The sequence below is a fragment of the Vombatus ursinus genome, unplaced genomic scaffold (genome assembly GCF_900497805.2).
Source record: "Vombatus ursinus unplaced genomic scaffold, bare-nosed wombat genome assembly UNPS02014813.1, whole genome shotgun sequence".
Classification (NCBI taxonomy): Eukaryota; Metazoa; Chordata; class Mammalia; order Diprotodontia; family Vombatidae; genus Vombatus; species Vombatus ursinus.
The window spans coordinates 10228864-10255878 of NW_020954591.1; the positions used below are offsets into that span (position 1 = coordinate 10228864).

The 27015-nt window shown below is 37.1% G+C and overlaps 1 protein-coding gene across 1 annotated transcript in view; it reads left to right on the forward strand.

The window, feature by feature from the left end:
* The window catches only part of KATNAL1 (katanin catalytic subunit A1 like 1), a 90996-nt gene extending 64533 nt beyond the window's left edge, over positions 1–26463 (forward strand). Inside the window, exons 5-11 of the mRNA XM_027835178.1 lie at positions 1989–2116; positions 2588–2693; positions 10111–10269; positions 11449–11575; positions 12702–12836; positions 21548–21674; positions 25134–26463. Coding sequence (XP_027690979.1) covers positions 1989–2116; positions 2588–2693; positions 10111–10269; positions 11449–11575; positions 12702–12836; positions 21548–21674; positions 25134–25332 — 981 coding nt within the window. The 3' untranslated portion in view covers positions 25333–26463. The remainder of the gene's footprint in view (positions 1–1988; positions 2117–2587; positions 2694–10110; positions 10270–11448; positions 11576–12701; positions 12837–21547; positions 21675–25133) is intronic.
* The last annotated feature ends 552 nt before the right edge of the window (positions 26464–27015 follow it).

Genomic DNA, 27015 nt, shown 5'->3' on the forward strand with positions numbered 1-27015 from the left:
TCCTGAAACCCACCAGCTCATCATTTCTTATAGCACAGTAGTATTTCATTACATTCATATACCACAACTTGTTCAGCCATTCCCCAGTTGATGGGCATTCCCTCAATTTCCAATCCTTTGCCACCACAAAAAGAGCTGCTATAAATATTTTTGTGCATTTTCCCATTTTAATGATCTCTTTGGGATACAGACCTAGTAGTGGTATTGCTGAATAAAAGGGTATGCACAGTTTGATTGCCTTTTGGGCATAGCTGAAATGTCTTTAACTCTTTGTTACTGTTGACATGTCAACTTTGGAGACAAGAAACTTGTTCAAAGTTGGACCTGATTCTATTGCATTACTTCAGAGAAGCAGTAAATTGCTCACTTTTGGATTCCAGCCTCCAAGGTACTGTTTAGTTGTGGCAGAGGTCATTTACTAAATCAAACCCTAGTGGCTTGAAAAAAGAGCTGAAGTATTTCTCCAAAGGGAACAGTTTATTCCCTTCTCACCAATTAGGATCAGGTCTGTTGTTTATCTCAGAAGATGTATTTGTGGAGTAGGCTCACACTGTCCTATTCTTTTTCTGCTAAGATTCGAAACTTTGTGGGGTTGATTCCCTTTGAATATTTTCTTTCCTTTTAATATTAGAAAATAAGCAAAGAGCTGAAGTCCCAGGGAAGCACTTGGTTCTGCCTACTGAAATGGTTCCACATTTTGAGCTGTCTTTGGGAATTAAATATAATACTTTTAAACTCTTTCATAGACTCTATTAAATCTTACAGAATTCAGTGAAATTGGGCATATAGTATGTAATTTTTAAAAAACCATCATTTATTGAATAAAAAATTTGGTATGTCATTTTGTTTCTACTTAACAGATAACTTTAGAAAAAGCAATTTTGACAACATAATTCCATAGGAACAGTATGGTGGATTTTTGACATGGCTCAAGACATTTATTACCCTGATTGTTGAGGTCATTTTTTTGGTTCTAGGGGCTTGTGGCCCCTTTCTGGTGTTAACCTAAAACAGTATCACAAATCCATGAGACATTGCATTGCAACTAGATTTATTACAAGAGAAATAAACATGCCCTAAGCCAGGGCAAAGAGTTCACAATCCAAACAGAAGCTTGCATATTTATGAAATTGCTACAAAGAGAAGAGGAGAAACAGAAATCTCCACCTAAATGGGAGTGGCAGGGGAGGAGAAATCATGAATAATTAAGATGGCAAAAGCAGCATTCTTTTCCCTTGGGAACTACTAGACCATGAAGATATGATGGTCTGCTTATCTCCAAGGGTCCCAGCTGCACAAGCACTTTCCTAGTCTAGTGTAGACTGACTGGCGCCTGTCTTGACTCCCAAGGACACACAGAGATTCCAGCTTAGGGTGCAAACAACAAATTATGTCAGCTCAGGGAAGGGGAGGGGCTTCGTCCTTGACACATTTAGGGCCTCCTGCATATTCTGGGTCCAGTGTTTCCGGAAAATATGGCAACTCAAAAAGACAAATACAGGGGACCCTTTAACACTGGGGATGGTGGTGTATGGGGTAGATATAAGGCCTCTCTCTTCAATATGCAGCAGCTAGCGCATAAATTTTGAACTGGTTCTTTAAAATTTGGACAGCCTTCTCCATGATAAAATTGATGCAGAATATGTTCATGGTTCATTCACATCACAACTATGAGTGTGATGAAAATCCCATACTCCAATAAAACCAGAGCTAGGCTTCTAAAGATCTCTGGAGGTTCCCTCTTAACTCTAGAAGCAGATGACCTCCAAGAATGAGGCTGAAGAAGTCCTTAATAAGAATGAGTAGGTTTTTCTATTTTTCTTGAACTAGACTGTTTGGAAGGTGAGCATGAGTTATCATAATGTGATAGAAATTGGGTTCAATAGGTTATGTTTCAGTATTATGTACCTGGTTATTTAATTCTTTTTTCTTTAATATTTAATTCTTAATTGTTGATTTTACTTAAATTTTTTTCTTTATGTCTGTAGGGAAGGAAGAATCTGCCAGATGGTGCAGGTGATGGGGAAATTCAAAAGTTTGATGGTGCTGGATATGATAAAGATCTAGTTGAAGCTCTTGAAAGGGACATAGTATCCAGAAATCCTAGCATTCATTGGTATGAGTATTTTTACCTGTTGTAAGCTTTTTTTTGTATATGGATGATTTGCTATGACTTTGAAATTTGTAAGAAAAAATGTTTATAAGTGTAATAGGTTTCAGATTATAAATTCATCGATAACAGATAGAATGTATATATAAATATATATATATAAAGTATGTATATATATAACAGATCGAATGTATATATAAAGTATAAATACTTTTTGTAGTACTTATAACTATAATCAGTATAAAATATTACTTTAATATTGATAACAGTGTTTTATTAAATAATTTTTGTCTTTAGCTACAAAATCTTTTCATTGTTATTCCACTGAAAATTAGTGTAGGCAATAGAATTTTAAAATGGGCTTATATGTGTATAACTGAATAATAAAAAAAGGAAAGGACATATAAAAGCTGGTGTTAACTGTGAAAACTAAAACAGTTGTAAATGTTTTGTAAAACCCTTCTATTTTTTGCAAAGGGATGACATAGCTGATTTAGAAGAAGCAAAAAAATTACTAAGGGAGGCTGTTGTTCTCCCAATGTGGATGCCTGACTTTTTCAAAGGGATAAGACGGCCTTGGAAGGTGAGAGAATTCAAGTAATACTCTTTTCATATGGATACTAGTGGTTAGTGGGTATGTTGTGGGTATTGAGAGGCAGCACGATAGAATAGTGAGCCCAGAAAGGCAAGAATATTAGGAAGTTCCCTTCCTTCCCTAGCCATCAAATGAGGCTGAGAAGTAGTCAGACAGAAGGAGAACCAGAGAGAGCAGTATCATGAAAATCCAGAGAGGAGAGAGTATTCAAGAGGAGAGGGTGATCATCAGTATTAAATGCTGCAGAAAGGTCAAGAAGGCTGAGGACTGAGAAAAGGCCATTTGATTTGTGGTTAAGAAATCACTGGTAACTTTGCAGAGAACAGTTCAGGTTTTGTGTCATGAACCTTTTTGGCAGTCTAGTAAAGCCTATGCATTCTTTCCCAGAATATTTTTAAATGCATAAAATAAAATACATAGGATTATAGAGAAAACCATTTATAGTGAAGTAAAATTCTCTCTCTCTCTCTCTCCATACATATATATATATATGGAAAGGAAGTGGAGTCACTTAATGTAGACAGTTTTCTTTTTTTATAGTTAATTAATTTTTAGTTTTCAACTTTCACTTCCATAACATTTTGAGTTTTAAATTTTCTCCCTCTCCCTCTCCTCCTCCTTCCCTAAGATGGCATGCAATTTGATATAGGCTGTACTTATACATTCAAATTAAACACATTTTCACACTAGTCATGATGTAAAGAAGAATTAGAACTAAGGGGAGGAACCACGAGAAAGAAGAGATAGAACAAAACAACAAAAGAAAAGGAGAGCAAATAGTAATGCTTCCATCTGCATTCTGACTCCAAAGTTCTTTCCCTGGATATGGATAGCATTTTCCATCCTGAGTCTTTTGGAGTTGTGTAGACAGCTTTCTTAAAGAGTTTAGTCACAAAGGGGCTGAAGATATAATAGGACAATAACCGGTTGGCCTCAAAGGATCAAGTGAGAGGTTTTTTAAGGATGGAGAGATGTAGACATGTTTGTTCAGGGAAGAAGTGATTGAAACTGGAGGAGAGTAGGGATGATAGTGGAGGCTGGCATCCTCATGTCCAGGTATACTTCTCTCACCCCTCTACACTTTCCCTACCCAGTGAAACATTTCTAATAACAAAAAGTGAAAAAGAAAGTTCAGCAAAACCAGCCTGTGAACTATTTAAGAGCATATACAAGCTTCCACAACCCTAGTCTACTACTGCAAAGAAACGAGGGTGATGCATTTACTGAACCTTTTTCTGGGACCAGGCTTGGTTGTTATAAGTCTACATAGTTCTGTTTCAGGGTTTTTGTTCTTTCCATTTAAATTCTTGTAATCATTGTATTATTTCTGTTATTTCACCATGCATCACTTAATATGTCTTCCCATGCTTTTCTAGGTTCATAATCTCTTATAGTACTGGAATATTCCATTATATTCACATACCACAATTTGTTTAGCCATTGTGCAATAACAGTACCTACTCTATTTCCAGTTCTTTGTTGCCACAAATGTAGTGCATCTTACTGTATTCATGGGTCCTTTCTGTCTTTGGTCTCCTTGGAGTATATGCTTAGTAGTGGGATCTCTGAGTCAAAGGCTGTGAACAATTTAGTCACTTTTTAAAGCATAATTTCAAATTGTTTTCTAGAATGAGGGGCCAATTCATAGTACCACCAACAATGTATTTCTATTCTTGTCTTTCTGTAGCCCCTCCAACATCTACTATTCCTGGCTTTTGTCATCCTTTCCAATTTGCTGAATGTGAGATGAAGCCTCTAAATTGGTTTTGTCATTTATCATATAATTAATGATTTGGAGTAACTTTTCATCTGGTTTTTCAACCTTCTTGGCTCCCTCTTTGATTTTCTGCAATTCCACCTCCACCAGTCCCCCACCCAAACCTACTGGATAAGGAGAGAAGTTCTTGCTAGGGAAGGAAGGGAACTTACTAATATTCTTGCTGTTTTGGGCCCACCATTCCATTGTGCACTTTCCCAATACCCCCTACACTCTTTTTTTTACTCCACCCTCACCAATCCCTTACTTGAACTTTGTCAGTACCTCCCCCCCCCAAGATTTCTAGCTACATACTGCTCCCTGATTTCTTAGGAAGACACTGTACTGAGGCTGAACCTCAAAGGATGATGACAACCTACTTGAACTCATTCCTTCATGATTAACAAACTAGATTAACAAACTTCATACCCTTACCCCAGGGATCCTCCAGCTGTCATTGTTCAGACACCATTCTTGCACTCTAAATCAACCCATCTCTTCCATTGTTTTCTTTGGAGTGTCTATGCCATAGGTAACAAACTTACTTTCATCCTGAACCTTTTCCTTTTTCACTCCTTTCAACTTCTTGCACTCATTGAGACCTAGCTCCTTCCTAATGGCACAACTTCATTGGCCATACTTTCCAGGACTGGTTGTGATAAATGTGATAAATGAAAGCATTTATGCCCCTAATTCACTGAAAATAGTGGGAATTGCCATTTTCGGGCTCTTACTCTGTCATCATCACTTAGTTACCTCTTCTCCTTTGAGGTTCACTCAACCTCTATTTGCCGTCCACTCAAGATTCTGATAGCTGCTATCTACCAAATGCTAGAACACTCTCCTTTTTTCCTCAGTGAGTTCAGTGCCTGACTCATGGTCTTACTCTCCTCCCTAATGCCTGCCCTCATCCTGGGAGACTTCAACATATACTTTGATACTCTTTCAAACACCTTCACTTCCTAGTTCCTCACCTTACTTCCTGTGTTCCATGTTCATGAGCTCTGGAATTCCCTTATGTGACCACTATTGTTATTTCACCTTTTCCTCTGCCTTTGCGTCCACTACCCTGGTTCTTCATCCTCACCTTGACCTCTAATCCCTCAACCTCTCAGTTATTTTTTCTAAGCTGTCACCCCTGAAGTGGCTACATTCTCCTCCATTTCTTTCTAACTAGTCTTGAAGTTATCTTGAAGAATCTTCTCTCAGGACTTCAAGTCATCTTGGCTTCAAGAGCTCTTTCAGTTTTTCACAGTTTCTTGAGGCTTTTCTTTGAGCCACAGGCAGTCTAGTTATTCACATAGGCTGTTTTGAACTAAATAAAAAGAGTAGTATTTTCTGTTAAGTTATTTTTTCATCTGTTCTCCTTGACTTCCTCTTCTGTTCTTACATGGCTAAAACAGAAGAAGCCACATGTATACTATCTACCTTGATATCTGAGTGTATAAGATTATCGTTCCCTGAGGACACAGACTATTTTTTTCCCTTTTTTTTTTAATGCCTTGTACTTTGAACAGTGCCTGGCACATAGTAGGCAATTAATAAATGCCTGTTGATTTGACTTGCCTTCAAACCACTTATAGTTGAGTAGATTTCCATTTTCTTTCATATACCATCCTCTCCTTTTTCGTTTAGCTGTAGCTAAATAATAATAGGAAAGATTTGTAGATATAGGATAATAGGATAATATAGGATAATAGGATAATGTAGATACAGGATAATAGGATGATAAAAGATAATAGGAAAGCTTTGTAGACCATCTGTTATTCCTCAGAGGGACCGTCTAGTCCATGATATTCAGATTTGTCTTGTTTTCCTGGAGCTATTGAGGTTGATTAATTTGAAGTAAAAAATAGAAAACATTTTACTATTTTTGGCCAGCTACTCTAGCTTAATGGTTATTTATTGGCATGATATAGAAGAAGCAATCTCCTCAGAAAATAATTTACAATTTTCTTTTCTGGTTTTACATGTAAAAAGAAAAATGAATGAGGATGACTTTTGTAGTCAGTTATCTAGTTTTTGATTTGGGATTTATGTTCAGTTCTTTTGGGGGTCACTTGTCATAATAATGGTCGTGCTACTTGAGAATTATGATTATGTCCTTCTGAAACTCCAGAAGATATAATTCCTTAGCTGTCATCAGCTGTCTCTGCTTTCAAAGTGGACACATAGAATGTGACTTACCACAGGTAATTATAATTAAAAAATTATCATAATTTTCTGAACCTCCAAGAGGTTAAGACACTTGTTTTCTGAATAGGTTTTTTTTTTCCCAATAAATCAGTTTTTCACTACTTCCCAAATCAAGGTTACAATAACATAATAAAACCCTGTAGTGACTTTGTCAAAATATTTGTTTCCTACAGTGCTTCTTAATATTTGTTAGCAAATAGCATTAATGGAAAGGGAAAGAAATGCAATTTTCTATAAATATTATGTAAAGAAAATTTAGATACCCAGAAATTAAGAATTATATCAAACTTATTTAAGTCAATCATTGTCCTTCCTTCCTTGCTAGATTCAAGAATGGAAGACTGGAAAACTCATGATACCATTAATAGAAACTGGAGACTCAAGAGGAGAACTGATTTGGGGCCTGGAAGGGGTCCAGATTGGGGACATGATGAATTTGTTTTTTTATATGTTGGCTTTGAGTAGGAGAATGGGCTGTTGACAGGCTGCCTGGCAGGCTGTTGGAAATGTGGGAGTGAAACTCAGATGATAGGGTCAGGTCTAAATAGGTAGATTGGAGAATTATCTAAATAGATAGAATAATTATATTTGAAGTGATTACATCCTTTTAGCTAATAGAAAGCTCTCCTTGTTTCTTCTTAGGTCCATCTTGATTTTCTTTTAGGTCCTAGGAATATGTTAATTTTAATTTGCCTAACTGGTGAAGGGTTCCAAATAATTAATAATTGATGAAGGACAACACTTGAATAGTACTCAGAAGGTATCACAGAAAATATTATTAGTATGAGGAGCCATTGAATTTCTTACCACTTAAAATATTTCCTAATATTTAATCCTAGCACAGTAAATAGGAATTCTTGTCCTGTTTGTAGGTGATAAGTTTTAGGGATTTCCTCTGAATATAAAAATCTATAAATACTATAATGTACCAGTGATAGGTGAAGCAACATTCTCAATTAGGGGCCAAACTTTTTTTTCATTTAGTATTTTATTTTTCCCCAGTTACATGTAAAAACAATTTTTAACATTTTATTTTAAAACTTGGAGTTCCATATTCTCTCCCTCCCTTCCTCCCCCCACCCTCCCCACTTTGAGAAGGCAAGCAATTCAATAGAAGTTATACAGGTGAAGTCATGCAAAGCATATCCATAATAGTCATGTTGTAAAAGAAAACATAGACCAAAAAAAAAACCTAAAGAAAAATAAAGAAAATTTTAAAAAAGTATGTTTCAGTCTGTATTTGGATACAGACTGGGAATGGATAGCATTTTTCATCATGAGTACTTCAGAATTTTCTTGGATCATCGTATTGCTGAGAATAGCTAAGTCATTCACAACTGATCATCTTACAATATTGCTATTACTTTGTACACAGTACATTTCACTTTGCATCAGCCCATGCAAGTCTTTCCAGGTTTTTCTGAGAGCATCCTGCTCATCATTTCTTATAGTACAAAAGTATTCCATCATAATCACATACCACAACTTGTTCAGCCATTCCTCAATTGATGGGCATCCCCTCATTCTAATTCTTTGCTAGGGACCAAACTTTTATAGGTTAAAAAAGATAAATTAGCCACTTCTATAGGTTCTCTTCCTGATGTGTAATAATAGAAAGAACTGGAAGGGGTTATATATTGCAAATGTTCATATTTGTCAAGTTCATAATTAAAAATACAACTTAAATGACAAAAAAAACCCAACTGAAATGACTTTGAAAAGGGAGAGTTGTGGAAATATATATTGTGTACTTGTTGCATTGACTGCATATGACCTTAGTTATTTGTGTCTGTACAGTACATTATTAGTATTCAGAATTAGGAAATCCTTGATCACTCATGTTTTGTGTATAAATAGTACTTAAAATGTAGCTGACATTCATATAGTGTTTTAAATTTGTCAGAGTACTGTACATTTGTAATCCTGTTCTATCTTCAAACAGCCTTTTGAGTTAGGTATTACCCACCATTGAGGAAACTGACATTCAGAGAACCTAAGGTATTTGCCCAGAATCACACTGTTCAGATCAGAGATGGTGTTTAAACCCAGTTTTCTCTTAATTTCCAGTCTTATCTAATAAATAACACTGCCTTCATTGTAAAAGAAATCTTTGTATGAAAACTAGTATTTCTAAGCCTTAGGAATGGTCACGAATTAGAGCAGCAATCAATTCAACCAAATTCCATTATAGGAGGCAAAATTTGAATAACCCCTTAAATTGACTGGAATGGAATTTGACCTTGATATGACTTTTAAGCATAATCCAAGCTACATTGAAAGAAATTAGGTAGTAAACAAAAAAAAGCATAAATTCCTTATTGGAAATCCCTGAAATTTTACATGTCAAATCTTACAATAAACATATGTCTAATCCCATATAAAGAAGTGTCTGACAGAAATAAGGACATTAACATCAAATTCAAGAATGCTGTCATTTGAAAAGGCTGGAGAAAACAAAAATTTTAAGCAGTGATATTCCCAGGTGTTTTGTTTTAGTAAATAGCTTTGCCTGTTAATTTCAAAGGTAAGGAATAACCAAAATGATGTTTGCAGCAGAGATCATATTCAATAGCTCTTTCATTGCTAGTAGTATTTCATGTAAGTTACTGATTTACTAGCATATTATACTGTAATCAAATTAAAACTAATTTGATTTTGTTTGAAATACAGCATAATTTTCCCTTACTGATGCCTTCTAAATTCATAAAGAGTTTGTATTTTAATAGAAACTGTATGTAGTATGAACATTTTTGTGGACAATATGTTTTCTTTCTTCTGAAAGGGATAGATACTTAACATATTAGTGAAAAGTGCATAAATCTGAAATATGCTATTGCAATGGTCTGATTATTTTCATTAAATTATTAAACAATAATCATTCATGAGTAGCACTCAAGAATAAAAGGTTATTTTTGTTGTTCGGTCATTTCCGACTCTTCATGGCTCCATTTGAGGTTTTCTTGGCAAAGATAATGGAGTGGTTTGCCGTTTCCTTCTCCAGCTCTTTTTGTAGATGAGAAAGCCAAGGGATACAGGGTTAAGTGATGTGCCCAGGGTCACATAGCCAGTAAATGTCTGAGGCTGGAGTTGAACTTGGGAAGAGGAGTCTTCCTCACTCCAGACCTGGCAGTCCATCCACTGTGCCATTTAGCTGCCCTAGAATGAAAGGTACAAATGTGCTGTCTGCCACATTCAGTAGAGATGGGCAGATTCCTCACAATATGCATACTTGTTCCCCTATCTTTCATTCTTTTTGTGATTGGAAGGAAATTTTATAATCTCTTCATTTTCCTTTTCTATAAAATGGTGGTAATCATTGTACCTATTATTATTCTGTGAAGATTGAATTTAATCTTTTAGTGAAAAATTGTATAAGATAAATTAATTCTTGGCAGTACTGTGATCAAGCATTTTATGGTGTGGTAAATAGTAATATTTCTTGTGGAATTTTAGGGTGTGTTGATGGTTGGACCCCCTGGCACTGGTAAAACTATGCTTGCAAAAGCTGTTGCAACTGAATGTGGCACAACGTTTTTCAATGTTTCCTCCTCTACTCTGACATCTAAGTATAGGGGTGAATCTGAGAAGTTGGTCCGCCTGTTGTTTGAAATGGTGAGTAGAGAGTGATATTTTCAAATTTGTGTCATTTACATTGCAGAGAATGATAGTCAGTTTTTAATTTCATTTAATTTCATTCTTCCTAAAATTTGTGTCCCCCCGACTTCTTCATAAATGAATCTTCATAGATGAATCATTAATATTGATCACTTTAAAACATACCAAATGAAGTCATATTTTAATACTTAAAACCCTAGAATGATTGTATTTGAGGTAGAGAGGAATATATTATGCCTTCGTATTCTATCTTAAAAGAAAGCTTTTGATGACACCAAACAAAAAACCCAACCACCACTTTACATTTATATAACATTTTATGGTGTAAAAAATACTTTCACATCTCCTGTGCCTTTTGATGTCCACAACATCACTGGGGGGAGCTAGGATAGGTATAGTCTCTGTTTTATAGCTGAAAAAACTGGGACTCAGACAATTCAGGTTCATGCGCAGGGAGTAAATGGTAGGAGTAGCCTTTGGACAAGTTCTTCTGACTCTTTCAACAAGGGCTCTTTGCCCTGCTCTCTCATCCAGTGAAGGCTAGAGAAGAGCTCTTGTTATTTGTCCAGTAGATAAATGACTGCAATTTTTTGCCTCTGCTGCTTTAGGGATGTTGTTGTTGGAGAGTTAGTGGATGAGGAGCCGCACTTGAAGTTCACAAGACCAGGGTTTAAATTCTGCTTCAGACTTGGTTTTGTGATCCTAGGCAAGTCACTTAATAATGCTGTGGTCTTCAATTTTCTAATTTGTAAAATGAAGGGGTTGAACTCGATGACCTCTAAGGTCCCTTTCAGCTTTAAATGTGATTCTTTTCTATAATCAGAACAATAATTTTTTTAAATTCATAAAACCAAATAAAAATTTATAGCATTGACTCTTTTTAGCTAACAAAAATTTGAAAAACACCTTTTAAAATTAAATTATGTTTTATTTTAAAGGTTTACAACATAACTTTAATTTCAGGAATTGTCATTTCACAGTGTTAATAACTAGTTCATACTATGCAGTATGACATTAAAAGCATTACAGTAGGGAGTATATCTAATCCATCTTCTCAGGCGACTAAAGGGCTATGAAATAGCTGTTTGTGAACCTTTCCTGCCTCCCTACAGTTTTTAACTTTTCTAAAATATTTCATCTGTTCTCTCTACAACAATTTTAAAACTTTTTTCGAAGGCAAGGTTTTATGCTCCTACAACAATCTTCATTGATGAGATTGATTCCATCTGTAGCCGCAGAGGCACTTCTGATGAACATGAGGCAAGTCGAAGAGTCAAGTCTGAACTGCTCATTCAGATGGATGGTAATTAATGTTTAAGTGCTTCCTTAAGCCTAAGCTGTTTTCTTGTTAGGTTTTATATTGAAGGCAGCTTTTATTTTTATTCTTTTGTTGAAATACTGTCCAAAGAACATTGTTAAACAATTATACAAGCAAGTACTATTTATATGTTCTCTGTGTCCTTTGCAGTATTAGGCACTGTAAAGTATACAGAAGTTTAAGACTTGGTCCTTGTCCACAAAAAGCTTAGTATTTCCTCCTTGTTAAGATGTTGAAGGAAGTAGAGATCCAGGATATATTTTTCTTTAAAATCAATACAGCTGCTTTCTCTTTTGCCCTGGCATGTTTCATGCTGGTAACAGATGGTGCAGTGGTAGAGCCCAAACCATATTGGAAGCTTTTTAATTTAAAAAAAAATCACCAGTTGTAAATTGATTTAGTCTTTTATTGAGCAGGTGAATTGTTGAGTGGTGAATTAAAAAAACTCTATTGTACTATTTGACTATTTGTAGTTTCCAGGGAAGTAGAAGCTTGATAACACATAGTTATTTTGAATTTTGATTGTGCATTTTCTGGGTAGTGTTGCTGGTACTAAAGCTATTTTGTTAAAAAAATCTTATTCAGGAAAATCAAACACCATAAGCATGCAATTAGTCTAACCTTGCCAGAACATGACACGATGGTTCAATTAATGAGTAACTACTAGGTTCATTTTTAACATATTAAGGTTTTAGAAGTCATAAAGAAATTTAAAGAGCTTCCTGGAGGGAAAAAAAAACAAAGAAGAAGAAATAGAAACATTTAGAACAAAGAAAAGAAGAAAGAAGAAATAGAAACGTTTAGAACATCTCCCTTGTCTATCACTCTCCACTTCCTACCTCTTTTCTTCTGGTTAACATTTACTGTGGAGAAAATATAAATGATACTTCATTTTTTCTTCCAATATGAGTCTTATGATAACAAGTTGCATCTTTATTAGTTATCAGTAGCTGATGTAAGCAATAGTCCTGCTTCTGCTCCACATGCAGTGGAATCCTATCCTAGTGTATTTTACAATACACATGATAAAGGACAGAATAAAACATACTATTTTATTTTTTGCTAGGTTACTAAAATTTTAAAAACTTTTCTTTTAAAAAAAATGCAACAGGGGTTGGAGGAACTCTAGAAAATGATGACCCTTCTAAAATGGTTATGGTGTTGGCTGCTACCAACTTCCCGTGGGACATTGATGAAGCTTTGCGAAGGAGATTAGAAAAAAGAATTTATATACCTCTACCGACAGGTATGATTCCTATTTTTTGCTATGCTTTGAGCGTTCTGTGTTCTTGCTTGCAGCTTTGTTATGATACCATCTCTTTAATTATGTTTCTTCATTTCTAATGTTAGTGCTTTTGAAAAAAATCTATATAACTTTACTATGTTAATGTGCTGTAGATGGAACCTACCATGCTGGATATTTTTAAGTGAATTCTCACAAATTTAGGACAGTTATGATATTAATATGCTTGGCAAGAAATTTCACATTTAATATTTAGTCCTTTCTTTGAACTTCATTTGAGTGATAATTATACATTTTCTTGTAATGTTTTCTGAAATATGCTGTTATGGAAAATGAAGTTTCATCATGCATATGATGAAATACTCATCTCAGTTCTTGAGTTTTGAAACGTAATTATTGTAATATGCTATTTACTTAATTTTATTACAACTTCAGGACTCCAGAACAGAACTTATTGCTTTCTAACTTGAAGATATACTCATTGTACCATCTATGCTGTTTCCTAGTTCATTAATCTTCTTAACTTCGTTATCCTTGACATTTGAAGTTTGTGTGGCTTTATCTTTCTCTCAGAGTAGTATAATACTTAACTCATTCTTTGATCTCTGAGGGTGATATAATAGTTATTATAGCCTAGCATTTATAGAGCTTTTAAAAGTTTTAAACACTTCATGTGTTGTCTCATTTGATCCTCAGAAAACCATATGAAATAGGTGCTATTTTTGTATCCATTTTACAGAGGAGGAAATTGAGGCTGGGAGAAGGTAGGTGACTTGTACAGGGTCACCCATTAGGGAGTGTCTGAGGCTAGATTTGCTTGTTTGCATTCATATAGTGATCAGAACTAAAACTGCATGTCACATTGTTTAATTGTGTACCTCACAGAGTTTCTCACTTGCTAGCTATATTTTAGACCATTTGCAACAAAATTTGATTGGTTTACTTGTGTTTTAAATATTTAGTAGAAGTTTATTTCTAGTAGAGACTGCTAGTTGGCATAGTGGATAGAGCAGTAGACCTGGAGTCAGGAAAGCCTGAGGTCAAATTTAACTTTAAATTTGTGTGACCCTGGGCAAGACATTTAACCCCTGTCTGCCTCAGTGTTCTCACTTGTAAAATGGGGATAATAATAATACCTACTTCCCAGGGTTGTTGAAGATAAGATGAAATATTAATAAAGTGCTTTACAAACCTTAAATTGCTATATAAATGCATTTATTATTATTGATAGTTATTATTGTTGTGATTTTAAAGTTGTGTCACAGTGGTTCCTAATAGGAAAGTTGAGTTGATTTAAAAAAATCTACCTGGAAAAACCCATACTTTTAGAGTTTGAAACTTCATTTCATTGTAGTGGTAAAACTAAAAAGTAACTGGAAGAGAAAATGTCTTTGGAATGTAGTTGTTGCCAGCAATTTTATGAACAGCTAAGAGAATCTTAGATACTGGGAAAGAAACAGGTACTACCTACAGCATAATAAAAAAGGAACTTAGAGTGCCAGCACCTTTGGAAACCAGGAAAGAAATTATACTTACTATTAGACAGTGAGTTCCTGAAGAGCAGGGATCATTTTTGGGTTGTTTTTTGGTGGTTTGGGGATCTCTTCTTTGTATCTGTAGCACTTAGGACAGTGACTGGCATGTAATAGGTGCTTAATATACACTCATTAACTGACTGATATTTGGTTGACCCACAGGTATCTTTGTATGCATGTATTCACTTAGTCAGAGTGCCTGAAGTTCATTTCAGTTGATCACAAAGATTTGAAGCAGTATATCTTAGAGCTATACAGACTTGAGAATTTCATTTGGAAAATGTTTGAAAAATCTCCTAAAATGGTGATTCCCAAAGGGTGGTCTAGGGACTTTGTGGTCAAAGAGAAGATTGTCCAGTCCCTCTGCTGTGTAACAACTCTTAACACACCTAAAGAGAGCTGTCATGTGCCCCTCTCCCTGCTCCTCTGAGTCTTCTTGTCCCAAGGTCCTTCGCTTGTCTTCATGAGGGATGAACTCAAAACTCTGTTTGCACTTACCCAGACACTCTCTGCCTAATAGATATCCTTTCTTAAATGTTAATGATCATCCTGAAAAGAAAGCAGTGATCGCCAAGAACCAAATTGGTGTCATTAAGAATAGTTCATGCCAGAATAATATTATTTCCTTTTTTGACAGATTTTATAATTTAGTAGATCAGGGAAATGCTGCAGTTTACTTGAATTTGATAAATTTGCTTGATAAAATATCAAATGTTATTCTGAAAAAAATGATTAGTTGCATTCAGAACTGTTTGAATGCCAGATCCAACAGTCATGAATAGTTAGCTGTCATTTTGTAAGGTGGTATGTAATGGAGAGTTCCTGAGACTTGTGCTTGGCTTTGTGCTGATTGATAGTTTTATCAGTGACATAGATAAAGGCATAGGGGACATGTTAGTCAGATTTGCAAATGAAAAAGTTGGGAAGAGATTGCTAACACTCTGGTGGACAGAGTCTATATCTGGAAAGATCTGGAAATGCAGCAACATTGTGTTGAATCAAAAAAGATGAAATTTAATGAGAATGTAAAAGTATTGCGCTTGGATTTAAAAAAAACCCAATATTATAAATACAACATGGGGAAAGTATGATTAGGCAGCAGTTTATCTTAAAAGGTTCTGGATGTTTTAGTGGACTGCAGGTTCATTGTGTTGTTACATAGTGTTGTTACAGCCAAAAAAATGAATGCAATCCCAGTTTGCATAAAGAGTGTTCGGTACCAGAAAGGCAGTAGTCCTGTGTGTTGTGGTCAGACCACATCTAGAGCAGGACTTTCGGTTGGATATCACATTTTAGGAACAACATCAATAATCTGGATAGAGTCTAGAGGACGGTAACCAAGATGATGAAGGACCTTGAACATGTAAACCAGAAAGATATGTTAGGGATATATTGTTGAAGAGAAAGCTCAGGAGGTAGAGGATAGCTTTTTTCAAGTGACTGATGTGCTGTCGTGTATAAGAGGAGTTAGTCCTCTCTGCTTGTCTCTGGGGGGAAAACTACTTGTGATGGGTAGAAGGTACAAAGGCAAATTGAAGATTAATGCCAGGAAAAACTCTCTCTTAGACTAGAGCTTTACATATGTGTAGTGGGCTCCTCCACCAAATATTAGTCAGGCATTTTATAAAGAACATTGTTCAGGATCTTATTGGACTTGGTGGCTTCTGAGATCCCTTCCAGCCCCGAGATTCTATGATTCTGTAAAGGAGAGAGCTAAAAGAGAAGGTCGTACATGAAAAAAAAGGAGAGGAAAAGATGGAGAGAGACTGGGTGGGGATCTCAGGGGAAAGGGGACCATAAAAAGGGAGACTGAAAGAAGGGAACAGTGCTTTTGATAAAAGTAGGGACTAGAAATAGGGAAAGGGGAAGAGTCTGGAAGGAACCAGAAAAACAAGAAGGACCACATGGAGAATGTCATTTTACCCAGAGAAATCAATGAAAATCTCCCAAAAGAAAAGAGAAAATTCAAGAATGGTAGAAAGGTCAACAGAAATCAAAATACTGAACTCAGAAGTAAAATGAGCTTTTAGTTTTCAATAGTCTAACTTTACAATTAAGATAACTTGTGTTTTTCCTCTCTGTTTCCATAGATACTAACCTAGTCTAGGCTTTCATTACCTCACATTTGGTTAACCACATCAGCTCCTATCTGACCTGCTTGATTACAAGGATTTTACCTTCTCTTACCCCTCTACCCACAGACACTCCTAAAATACTGAATTACTCTCCTGCTCAAAAACTTTCATTGGTTTTATTTCTTATTGCATCAGATCCAGACTTCTTTGCATTGCATTCGGGATTCTGCATGATCTGATCTCACCTTATCCATACATGGCAGCATTTCCCATAGCTCCTCAACCTGCACCCTCTCTTAACTTCCCCTATCTCTCCTACACACTAGGTGCATGCCTGCCTCCATATCTTTTTCTCTATGCTATTGCTTGGAATATCCTCTCTGTTACCCTCTACTTATCTAAATCAAGCATAGTTTAAGTCTTATCTTCTCCCTGAAACGTCAGTTTGCTTTAGTGATACTGTAATTTGTTTTGAATTCCTGTTGCACGAATGGTGCCATATGTTTATCATTGCTCTCCCCCCCCCTTATTCTCACATGTTAATTTTGTTTTCCTAACTATAAACTTCTTGAGGGCAGGAACCTTGGAGTTGCCTGTGTATTCCCTTATAGTGTCAAGTAGACCTGCAAATGATAGCAGAGGCTTAACATTTGTTGATAGATTAATTCATTGATGCTGTATGAATACCAATGCTCAATAAGCATGGATGTTAATTAAAATTTCATATCTTTATAATTGAAATAGCTAAATGTGAATCATCACATTATATTAGTAGAGCCTTTAAATATGAATTCACTGATGATAGAACACACCTGTGAGTTTATTAAATAGCCCTAATCCATTTGTATAAAGGTGATAGGTTTCCTACTTGCTGTCTCCCAACAATCGTTGATAGAACCATGAGTACAGATTAAATGCTTTAGAATCCTAGTTATATACTTGAACCTTTGAATGAGTTAATGTGGAAAGGAAATATCAAAGGATATAAAAAACAGCATGCTTCCCTCAAAACTTCTCTTTAGCACAGTAGACTCAACTTAAGTAAATACTGTTGTTACATTCAACTAGATATGTAATTTTACAGTCACCCAACTACATAACCTCTCAGCTTTAAGGCATAAAACAAAATGCAGAGTACTTTGAATTGCCTGGATATGGCTGTTTACTGAGGTAGCACTTCTGGAACTAATACAGCTTTTACAAAAGTAGTTAACCCTCAGATTTCTCATAGCATTTGTTTGGACCCTTGTCACATGTACCATAATGCTAAGTGTGTGTCTTATCACTTCTCCCATTACATTGTGAGTTCCTTGAAGACAAGTTCTGTTCTTTGCTTCATCTTTGTGTACCCTGCAGGTGACACACTATTGAATATGTTAGGAACTTCATGTGTTTGTGGAATTAATTTTAAAGTGGGTGACATGGTAAGGGGAAAACTTGGAAAACTAGGAATTTAAAAATACTTTCAAGATTACATTTTATTTTGGAAAATAGTTTTATATTTGGATCTTAGTTATCATGAGAAAGAAGGCTTTTTTTCCTTAAGTGTGAAATTTGTGGAGTGCTCTGCTGCTGTGCCCTGTGACCGTGGTAGTGCCACAAGGAGGGTAGTTTCCATATGCACTTCTGTTGCCACAGAGACACAGGCCTCTGAATCTTCTTCCCTAGGAAACTTAATTTTAACCCCCCTGTATTGTTGTTTTCTAGAAAAAAAATATTGATTAAATGAATGAAAAAAGCATTAATTAAACTCTTAGTATGTGCAAAGTGTTGTTCTTTGCACTGTGTATGCCAACAGAAAAGCAGAGGCAAGCCCTGCCCTCCTGGAGCTCCCCTTCTAATGGGGGAGGCAACAGAGAATTTCAACTCAGATGGAAAAGCCCTAGGGTCCTTTGGCTGTAGCATCAAAGCAGATGATAATGCATCTTTTAAAATGTTATTTCCACTGACAAAATCATGTTAAGTTTCTGATGTTGAACAGTGTGGTAGGACCATGGATTTTGGTGGCAATAACATTGTTTTCTAGGTCTTTAGTAGTTGTGACTGCAGTACCTGCAGAAGCAGTGGCTAGGCCACAACTACACATGAAGCAGAGTGGTTTCTTCTGTCACATTTCTGACATGTGCTGCTATACCTTTTCTAAAGCCCTGCTCCATTAACTCAGTGTGGCATGAAGGTAGCTTTTAGCTCCAGTGCCACCTTCAGCAGCAAGCCTTTCCTCAGCCACCAGAGCCTTCTCTTTCACGATACTTTCCATCTACATTGTATGGATCTTATTTGTACCTATTTATTTAGGTCTTGTCTCCCACAATAGGATGTGAGCTCTTTGAGAAAAGAGAGTATTTTTGCCCTTCTTTGAATGCCCAGTGCTTAGCAGAGTAACTGGCCCATAGTAAACACTTAAACACCCGTTGATTTTGGCTATATCTACATTGGAGTAAATCATGCAAAAGAGGGAACTCAGATTCCCAAGTCTTTTGGGAACAAAGAAATAGAACTCTTTAGATCCTATTAAATTGAAAGTGTTTGATTATAAGTCCTGTTGATGGGCTATGTATGTCTCATGTAGGGACCAGACTAAACTCTGAGAAGCTTATCACCAAAAAATGAGCTGCCAAGTGATGACTTTTTTTGGCCATGGCAACTCATGCAGCCATCTGTCACAGCACAGAGGTCATGGTTTCCATCAGTGGAGGGAGAATTTACATGGATAAAATAATGGATCAGGAAGAGAAAGAGTATAGAGAAATAAGAGGTCCTAAGACAGAACTTTGGGGGACACTCATAGTTAGGGGGTGGGATATCCAGTAAAGGAGACTGAGAAGGAATAGTAGACAGGTCAGAGGAGAACCAGGGGGGAGCAGTGTCACAAAAGCTAAGAGAGGAAGGAGTGGTTGATAGTATTACATACTGCAGATATATTAAGAAGAATGAGAACTGAATAAAGATTTTCATATTGCTTAGTTTTGTAAAATTGTTTTTTTTTAGCAAAGACCAGTTATTTTCATTGCTCTCTAGAAGCCCAAGTAGCGTTTCATATTTTTTTTTACTAATATTTACATTTTTATAGAACAGTTTGAAAGTTCTTTAAAAAAAACTAAACAGTTTCCTTTAAGCCTGTGCTATTTCACATTGAGGCTATTCACCTTGAGCTACCTCTTTCCCCCTCTTCCTCATCTTCTAGCACTCAGGCATCTTTTGCTATTATTTCCTCCTTCACCTGTTCCACATGATGAATTGGCCTTCCTCCATTCCAAGGTTATACCTTTTACCTGTTCAGGTGATCCTATTCCATCTCATTTCCTACTGCCTAGAAACCTGCCCATGTCTCCCTCATCCTCAAAAATCTCACACTTGAACCTTCCATCCCTGGTAACTATCATCCTATACATCTTCGAGCCTTAGTGGCTAAACTCCTCTCAAAGGTCTTCTACAATAGGTGCCTTCACTTTCTCTTCTCCCTCTCTCTCCTGTCACTCTCTTCTTCCCCATTTACAATCTGGCCTCCTACTTATCATTCCACTAAAGCTTCTCTCTCCAAAGTTACCAGTGATCTCTTGGGTCCTTTGATACTGTTGATCACTCTCTCCTTTATACTCTCTTCTCACTAGGTTTTTGGGATACCACTCTTCCCTGGTTCTCTTCCTACCTATCTACCTGTCTGCTCCTTATCTGTCTCCTTTGCTGGATCCTCTTCCCAGATCACACCCTCTAACCATAGGTGTACCTCGGAGTTCTGTCCTGGGCCGTCTTCTCTTCTTCCTCTGTGCTACTTCATCAGCTCCCATGGGTCTAATTCCCATCTCTGTACTGATGATGCTCTAATCAGAACCTTTCCTGTTCCAGTCTTTCTGCTGATCTGCACTCTTGCATCTCTACATGTTTTTCAGAAATCTCAAACTGGGTGTCCACTAGACATCTTCAATTCAGTATACCCAAAGCATAACTCATGATTTCCCCCCCTAAACTTTCTCTTGCTCCTAATTTCCCTGTTATCGTTGCGGGCAGCATCCTCATTCAGTCTGTTGCCAAGGCTTGTTGATTTCACCTTTGTAACATCTCTTGAATATGTCCCCATTTCTCCTCTAACATTGTCACCACTCTAGTGCAAGGTCCTCATAACCTCACACTTGGACTATTGCAATAGCCTGCTGGTGGGTCTACCTGCCTCAAGCCTTTCCCCACTCTAATCCCTCTTCCATTCAGCCACCAAAGTGATTTTCCTAAAACTCAGGTCTTATCATGTGACCTCACTACTCAGTAATCTCTAGGGGCTTCCTTTTGCCTCTAGGAGCAAATACACAATCCTCTTTGCTTGGTATTCAAAGCAGAACCTTCATAACCTAGCCTCCTCCCCTCTTTCTAGTCTTCTTATACCTTATTCTTCAACATATACTCTTTAATCCAGTGACATTGGCCTCCTGGCTGTTCCACAGACAAGATACTCCATCTCTCAGTTCCAGGCACTTCTCTGCCTGTCCCCTATGCCTGGAATGCCCTCTCTCCTCTGCTCCCATTACTGACCTCTTTGGCTTCCTTTAAGTCTCAGTTAAAATTTCACTCCCTACGGGAAGTCTTTACCAACCCCTTTTCATTCCAATGCCTTCTCTCTCTCTTAATTATTTCCTATTTATCCTGTATATAGCTTGCTTTGTATGTATTTGTTTGTTATGTTGTCTGCTCCATTAAATTATAAGCTCCTTGAGGGTAGGGTCTGTCTCTTGACTCTTTTTGTCAGTGCCTAGCATTGTGCCTGGCGCGTGGTAAACATTTGACAAATGTTTATTGATTAATTGATAGCTTATGGGTATATTGCCCATGAATCAGGCAATCACCAGGAATTAGTTAAGTGCTCACATGGTGTCAGGCACTGTTATTAAAGCTCTGCATCTACGTGTTGTGAGATGTCACGCAGTGGCACCGTTTCAGATATAGAAGCCGTGGCAGTGAGTATGGGTTCCTGAGTCATGATGTCGTGAATCAGAGCCACTGAATTGATTGTTCTCTGTACTGCACTACACTTCTTTCTTTTCCCAGGTCTGCGACTGTGATAGCGCCAGAGTAAAAAGGTTTGTAAAATCTCTAACCAGAAATTTTCTTTCAGCAAAAGGTAGAGCAGAGCTACTTAAGATCAATCTTCGTGAAGTTGAATTAGATCCTGACATTCAATTAGAAGAGATAGCGGAGAAGATTGAAGGCTATTCTGGGGCTGACATTACGAATGTTTGCAGGTATTTCTTTAATTTTTAAAAAAAAAACCTTAGTAATTATTTTTTAAAATCTAGAAAATCTAAAGTAAAAAAGTTTGCCTATGAGTTAAATATAATTATCAATATAATGTCATGATACTGTTTTCAGATGAATTCCTTGTTTGTATTGGTTGTTTACAACTTAGTGTCATTGTCCATAATTAGAATATTCTTCTGGTAGCCATATGGCTTCCTGCCTGCTGGAGCTTCTGGGATTCATAGTGACAGAATAAACTCTGAGCTCTGAGGGGCTGCATGCTAATCCAGTGTTTGCTACAGTTTGGTCACTTGCACTTTCCCCATTTACACCTAAATGATGTTACTTAATAATCTTAATGGCTATATGAACCCTAAGTGAGGAAATTAAAGCTGGCGTAGCACTTTGAAACAAATGAACAGAAATTTTGTTTTATAAGTTTTTTTCCTATAGTTTTCCCATTGTTTTAAGTGACACAAAGGTCTCTGAACCATTTTGTATCAATCGGTGATAATAAAGATTTTCCTGTTAGTTTAAAAAAAAACACCTTAAATCATGTGCCTATATTGATTTCAATATCAATACAATCATTACTTTGTATGTATATTGTAACATTAAAACACAGAGGTTTAGGTGGCAGCATGGAGACATAGTGGATAGAGCCCCGGACTTGGAGTCAAGATGTGTGTCCAAGACCCACTTAACACACTGCTTACCTGGGTGACCTTGGGCAAATCACTTCACCTCAAATGACCTCAGTTTTTTCATCTGCCTCTTGGGTTCCTTCTGGCTCCACTTCTATAGTCTCCTGATAGAGGTGTGGTAGAGATAAGTGTTTCTGAAATACTATTGCCAAGGATTTCTTTTGGCATCTGTTTAAATTTGGTGAAGGTCTTTCTTCCCAGTCAGTGCTCTTACTTTCAAAGTATCAGTGCTCTTTACATTCAAAGATGCCTGTTCTTTTCTCTCTTTTTTCCTTCAGTCAATTGTTGCTAGGTCTAGTTTTTCTTCTCCTCAGAATATCCATTGTGACCCACATTCTTTTGGGCTTGGTGACTAAAGTAACCCTCTGTCTGAGCAGCCAGTTCACAGATATAATTGGGGTTGAGAGAGAAGCTAACCCCTTTACCTTTACCTTAGTTCTAGAGATTCTGCCATGAGGACATCCACAAGGTTGGAGAGTGCTTTGGCTTTTTTTTTTCCTGGTTGGATTTATGTTACAAATAAAGAAGGAGCTGGCTTTAACCCATCTGGTTAAGTTAAGTCATGGACAGGTACTTTATGAATTCTCATGATTTCATTGTCCTTCAGATATGGATTATTCAAAGCTTAGCTCAGAGTGAGAGAAAAGGAGTATTTCTCAAGATTCCTGCCATAGAAAATAAGGCTGTCCAGAGCATGCACTTTGGGTTACTTTCATCATATTTCTGTTTTGCTGATCTGGAAGACACTCCATAGTTCAGGCAGCGTGGGAAGAGCATTAGACACAGAGGAGCCCCTGGGTTTGAGTTCTTGATACCTTGATCGATTTGAGCCTATTGCCTCTGTGATCCAGGGCAAGTGACTAATCTCTCTGAACCTTAGTCTCCTCCTCCATCAGTGAGGATCCTGTTTACATGAACTGTCTCACTGGAGTGTTGTGAGGAACATATGAGGGGGTATTATATAAATGGCTTTTTTTTTAATTAAAAAAATAACCCCCTCCCTCCTCAAGATAGCGCACTAGACTACACATATACATTTCTATTAAACATATTTTCACATTAGTGATGTTGTAAGGAAGAATTAGAACCAATAGGAGGAACCACAAGAAAGCGAAAACAAAACAGAAGAAAACAAAATAGCAGAGTATGCTTCGATCTGCATTTAAACTCCATAGTTCTTTCTTTGGATGTGGATAGCATTTTCCATCTTGAGACCTTTGAAGATGTCTTAGATCCTTGCATTGTTGAGAAGAGCTAAGTCTATCAGTGTTAGTTATTAGTAGATGAAGAAATTAAAGCCATCTATAGTCATATGAAAAAATGCTCTAAATCACTATTGATTAGAGAAATGCAGATCAAAACAACTCTGAGTTACCACATCACACCTATCAGACTGGCCAACATGACAAAACAGGAAAATGATAAATGTTGGAAAAGATGTGGGAAAATTGGAACACTAATATATTGTTAGTGGAGTTGTGAAATGATCTGACCATTTTTGAGAACAATTTGGAACTGTGCCCAAAGGGCTATAAAATGTGCACACCCTTTGACCCAGCAATATCACTTCTAGGGCTATACCCCAAAGAGATCATAAAAATGGGAAAAGGACCCACATGTACAAAAATATTTATAGCAGCTCTTTTTGTGGTGGCAAAGAATTGGAAATTGAGAGGATGCCCATCAGTTGGGGAATGGCTGAGCAAGTTGTGGTATATGAATGTAATGGAGTACTATTGTGCTATAAGAAATGATGAGCAGGCAGACTTCAGAAAAACCTGGAAAAACTTCTATGGACTGATGCTGAGTGAAGTGAGCAGAACCAGGAGAACACTGTGCACAGTAACAGCCACATTATGCAATGACTAATGTATAAATTGCTTTTTAAACTGCATAGTTACATAAAAGTAGGGTGTAGGGATCATCACTGGACCTATGATTTCATTGATCTAAGGAGCCTCTAGATAAGGACACTCCCTCTACCAGTGCATGTGGGCACCTTCTCTGCAGCTCAATCCCAGAAGATCACTGAAAGGCCAAGTGATGTGCCCAAGGTCACATAGCCAGAAAGAGTTGGAGTCAGGCCTTGAACCCATGTCTTCTGGCATGGAGACCAGTTCTCTATCCACTATGCCATGGTTGCTTCCATTTATAAATGAATGCCATTATTAGTTTAAGATCATAGGATTTAGAGTTAGAGAGACTTTCCAGATCAAATATAAATTTTGAGTTGGAAAGGATCTTAGCAGTTACCTGGATCAGCATTCTTATTGTATAGGGAACCAAGTCCTAGAGATAGAGTAACTTCCCAGCCTCACATAGGTAGATAGTGCCAGATGTCAGAGCTGAGCCTTGGCTCTTCAAGGCTAAATTCAGTGCTCTTTCCACTACATCCTCTGCTTCTCACTGTTCCTTCCTAATATTATTATTTTTATTGTTGTGAACCCCCATCCTGCTACTAAGGTAGAAAATACTCCTTAGCCTTTTAAAACAGGTACTTTCTTGAATGTTCTTTTAGCACAGTCATTCATCTTTCTTTCTTTCTTTCTTTTGCTTTTTTTTTGGTGAGGCAATCAGGGTTAAATGACTTGCCCAGGGTCACACAGCTAGTAAGTGCCAAGTATCTGAGGCCTGATTTGAACTCAGGTCCTCCTGGACTCCAAGGCCAGAACTCTATCTACTGCACCACCTAGCTGTTCCCATTCATTTTGTTTTTACCATGGGCAGCGGTTGTTTTGATGTATTTTTATGTATCCCCAGGGATGCTTCTCTAATGGCAATGAGACGGCGCATCCATGGCTTAAGCCCAGAAGAGATACGAGCCCTTTCTAAGGAAGAGCTGCAGATGCCTGTTACAAAAGGGGATTTTGAGTTGGCGCTGAAGAAAATCTCTAAGTCTGTGTCTGCTGCAGACCTAGAGAAGTATGAAAAGTGGATGCTTGAGTTTGGGTCTGCTTAATTCTAATGTTGTTTTCTCTTTGTTCTGTTAAGGCTCATATTTTGTTTGTAAAATGCGAAAGAAATGACTAGAAATCTTTTCAAAGATTTGAATTTTTCGTTGGGGAGATTCCTCTTTCAACATCTTTTCATTCCAAGGCAAAAAACACAAACTGTGAAGAATAGAAGATGCAGTTGAGGGAAAAGGAGAACATCTGGAGAAAGTGAGATCCTCTGCATGTTTGGGTCCTGGGCAGGTGTTCCCAGCTTTTATTCCATGGCTTTCACGTTGCTGGTCAGTTTGTCAAGGAGGCTGAGGTGGTGAAAGAACTAACAAAGTATCCTGTCTTCTTTTGGAAGAAAACTGTTTACACTTAATGTAGAGGGAACTGTCTTTCTAAATTCATTTCTCTATGCCTCGTGGAACTTAGGCATTTCTCCTAACTACATTAAAGTACATAGGGAACTAATCTAACAAGTTAGCTTTTAAAATAAGAAAGGTGTGTCAAGGTGGGCAGTCCATATTTTGTTGCTAAAAAACGTTTCTGAGTCAGTTTTTGGTGGAAGCAGTGTGTTTCAATCTCTATCTCTGTTATCTCTCCAATATAGGCTTCCCCTTTTTCTCAGAGCTTGTAAGTACCACAGTATAGCTTTGTTGGCTGTCCCTGCCAGAACAATTTAACCGTTTTTAGGTCTGTTTTAGGTCTTTAGTTAGAAACATCTTTCCACACCCTGGTCTTTGAGTCATCAAATCAAGGGTACATTTTCATGTTCTGACTTTTCTTGCCAGTGCATATCAAATTGAATATGGAAAGGATATGAAGGAAATTTTGAATCCTTCAAAAATAATATGCAGTTATTCTTAATATCTAGATTTATTTTCATTTCTTTCATTGTATTCAGACAAGTGCATCCTTCATTTTCCTCACTTCCACCATTGTTTGAATTCTGATGTTAGATTTTGTTTGGCAGTCTAAACTATTCCATCATTTTCATGAATTGCCCACATACGTTTGTGGCTAAAGCAGAAGTATTACCTACCTCAAAGGGTTCTTGTGTTTTGTTAAGCCTTAATGCTTTGTATAAATGTGAGTTGTTACTGGGTTTTTTTGGGGGGGGAAGGAGGGAAAGATAACAATCAAGACCTGTGTTTTTATTGGTGTAGGGAACTTCTAGTGAGGAAATTCCCTCTTCCAATGCAGATCTGCTTATGTTTTCTTATTTATGGTTAGAAAGGTGCCAGGAGTCACTGAGAGGTTAAGTTACTTTCCTAGGGTCACAGAGCTACTATTTGTCAGAGGCAGGACTTGAACCCAGGGCTTCTTGGCTCTGTGTTTGGCTCTTTATTCACTACACTATGCTGATTTTAACTTTTTTTTTTTTATGCTAGCCCTACTCAAATCATCAAGGTGTAGAGGTGGCTTTTCCCTGGCTATGCTGGCAGAGTGCAGGCTCTGGCAATTTGTTTCAAACTGCAAAGGCTTCAGGTGTGGTCCCAGTAAGAGGCTTGACCTGCTGTCAAAGGCCACCCCAGCTAGGTGGAGATAAGAATTGTTTGGCCATGGTGAACCATGGAGAAGATTGACATAGAAAATGGCTGTCAGGCCTGTGTGGCTCCCTTCTGCCTTTCTGGTCAGATTAGTGGAAAGGGGGCAGAGAGTGCCAAGAATCAGATAGTTCTTAGACTGTCTACACATAATCATTT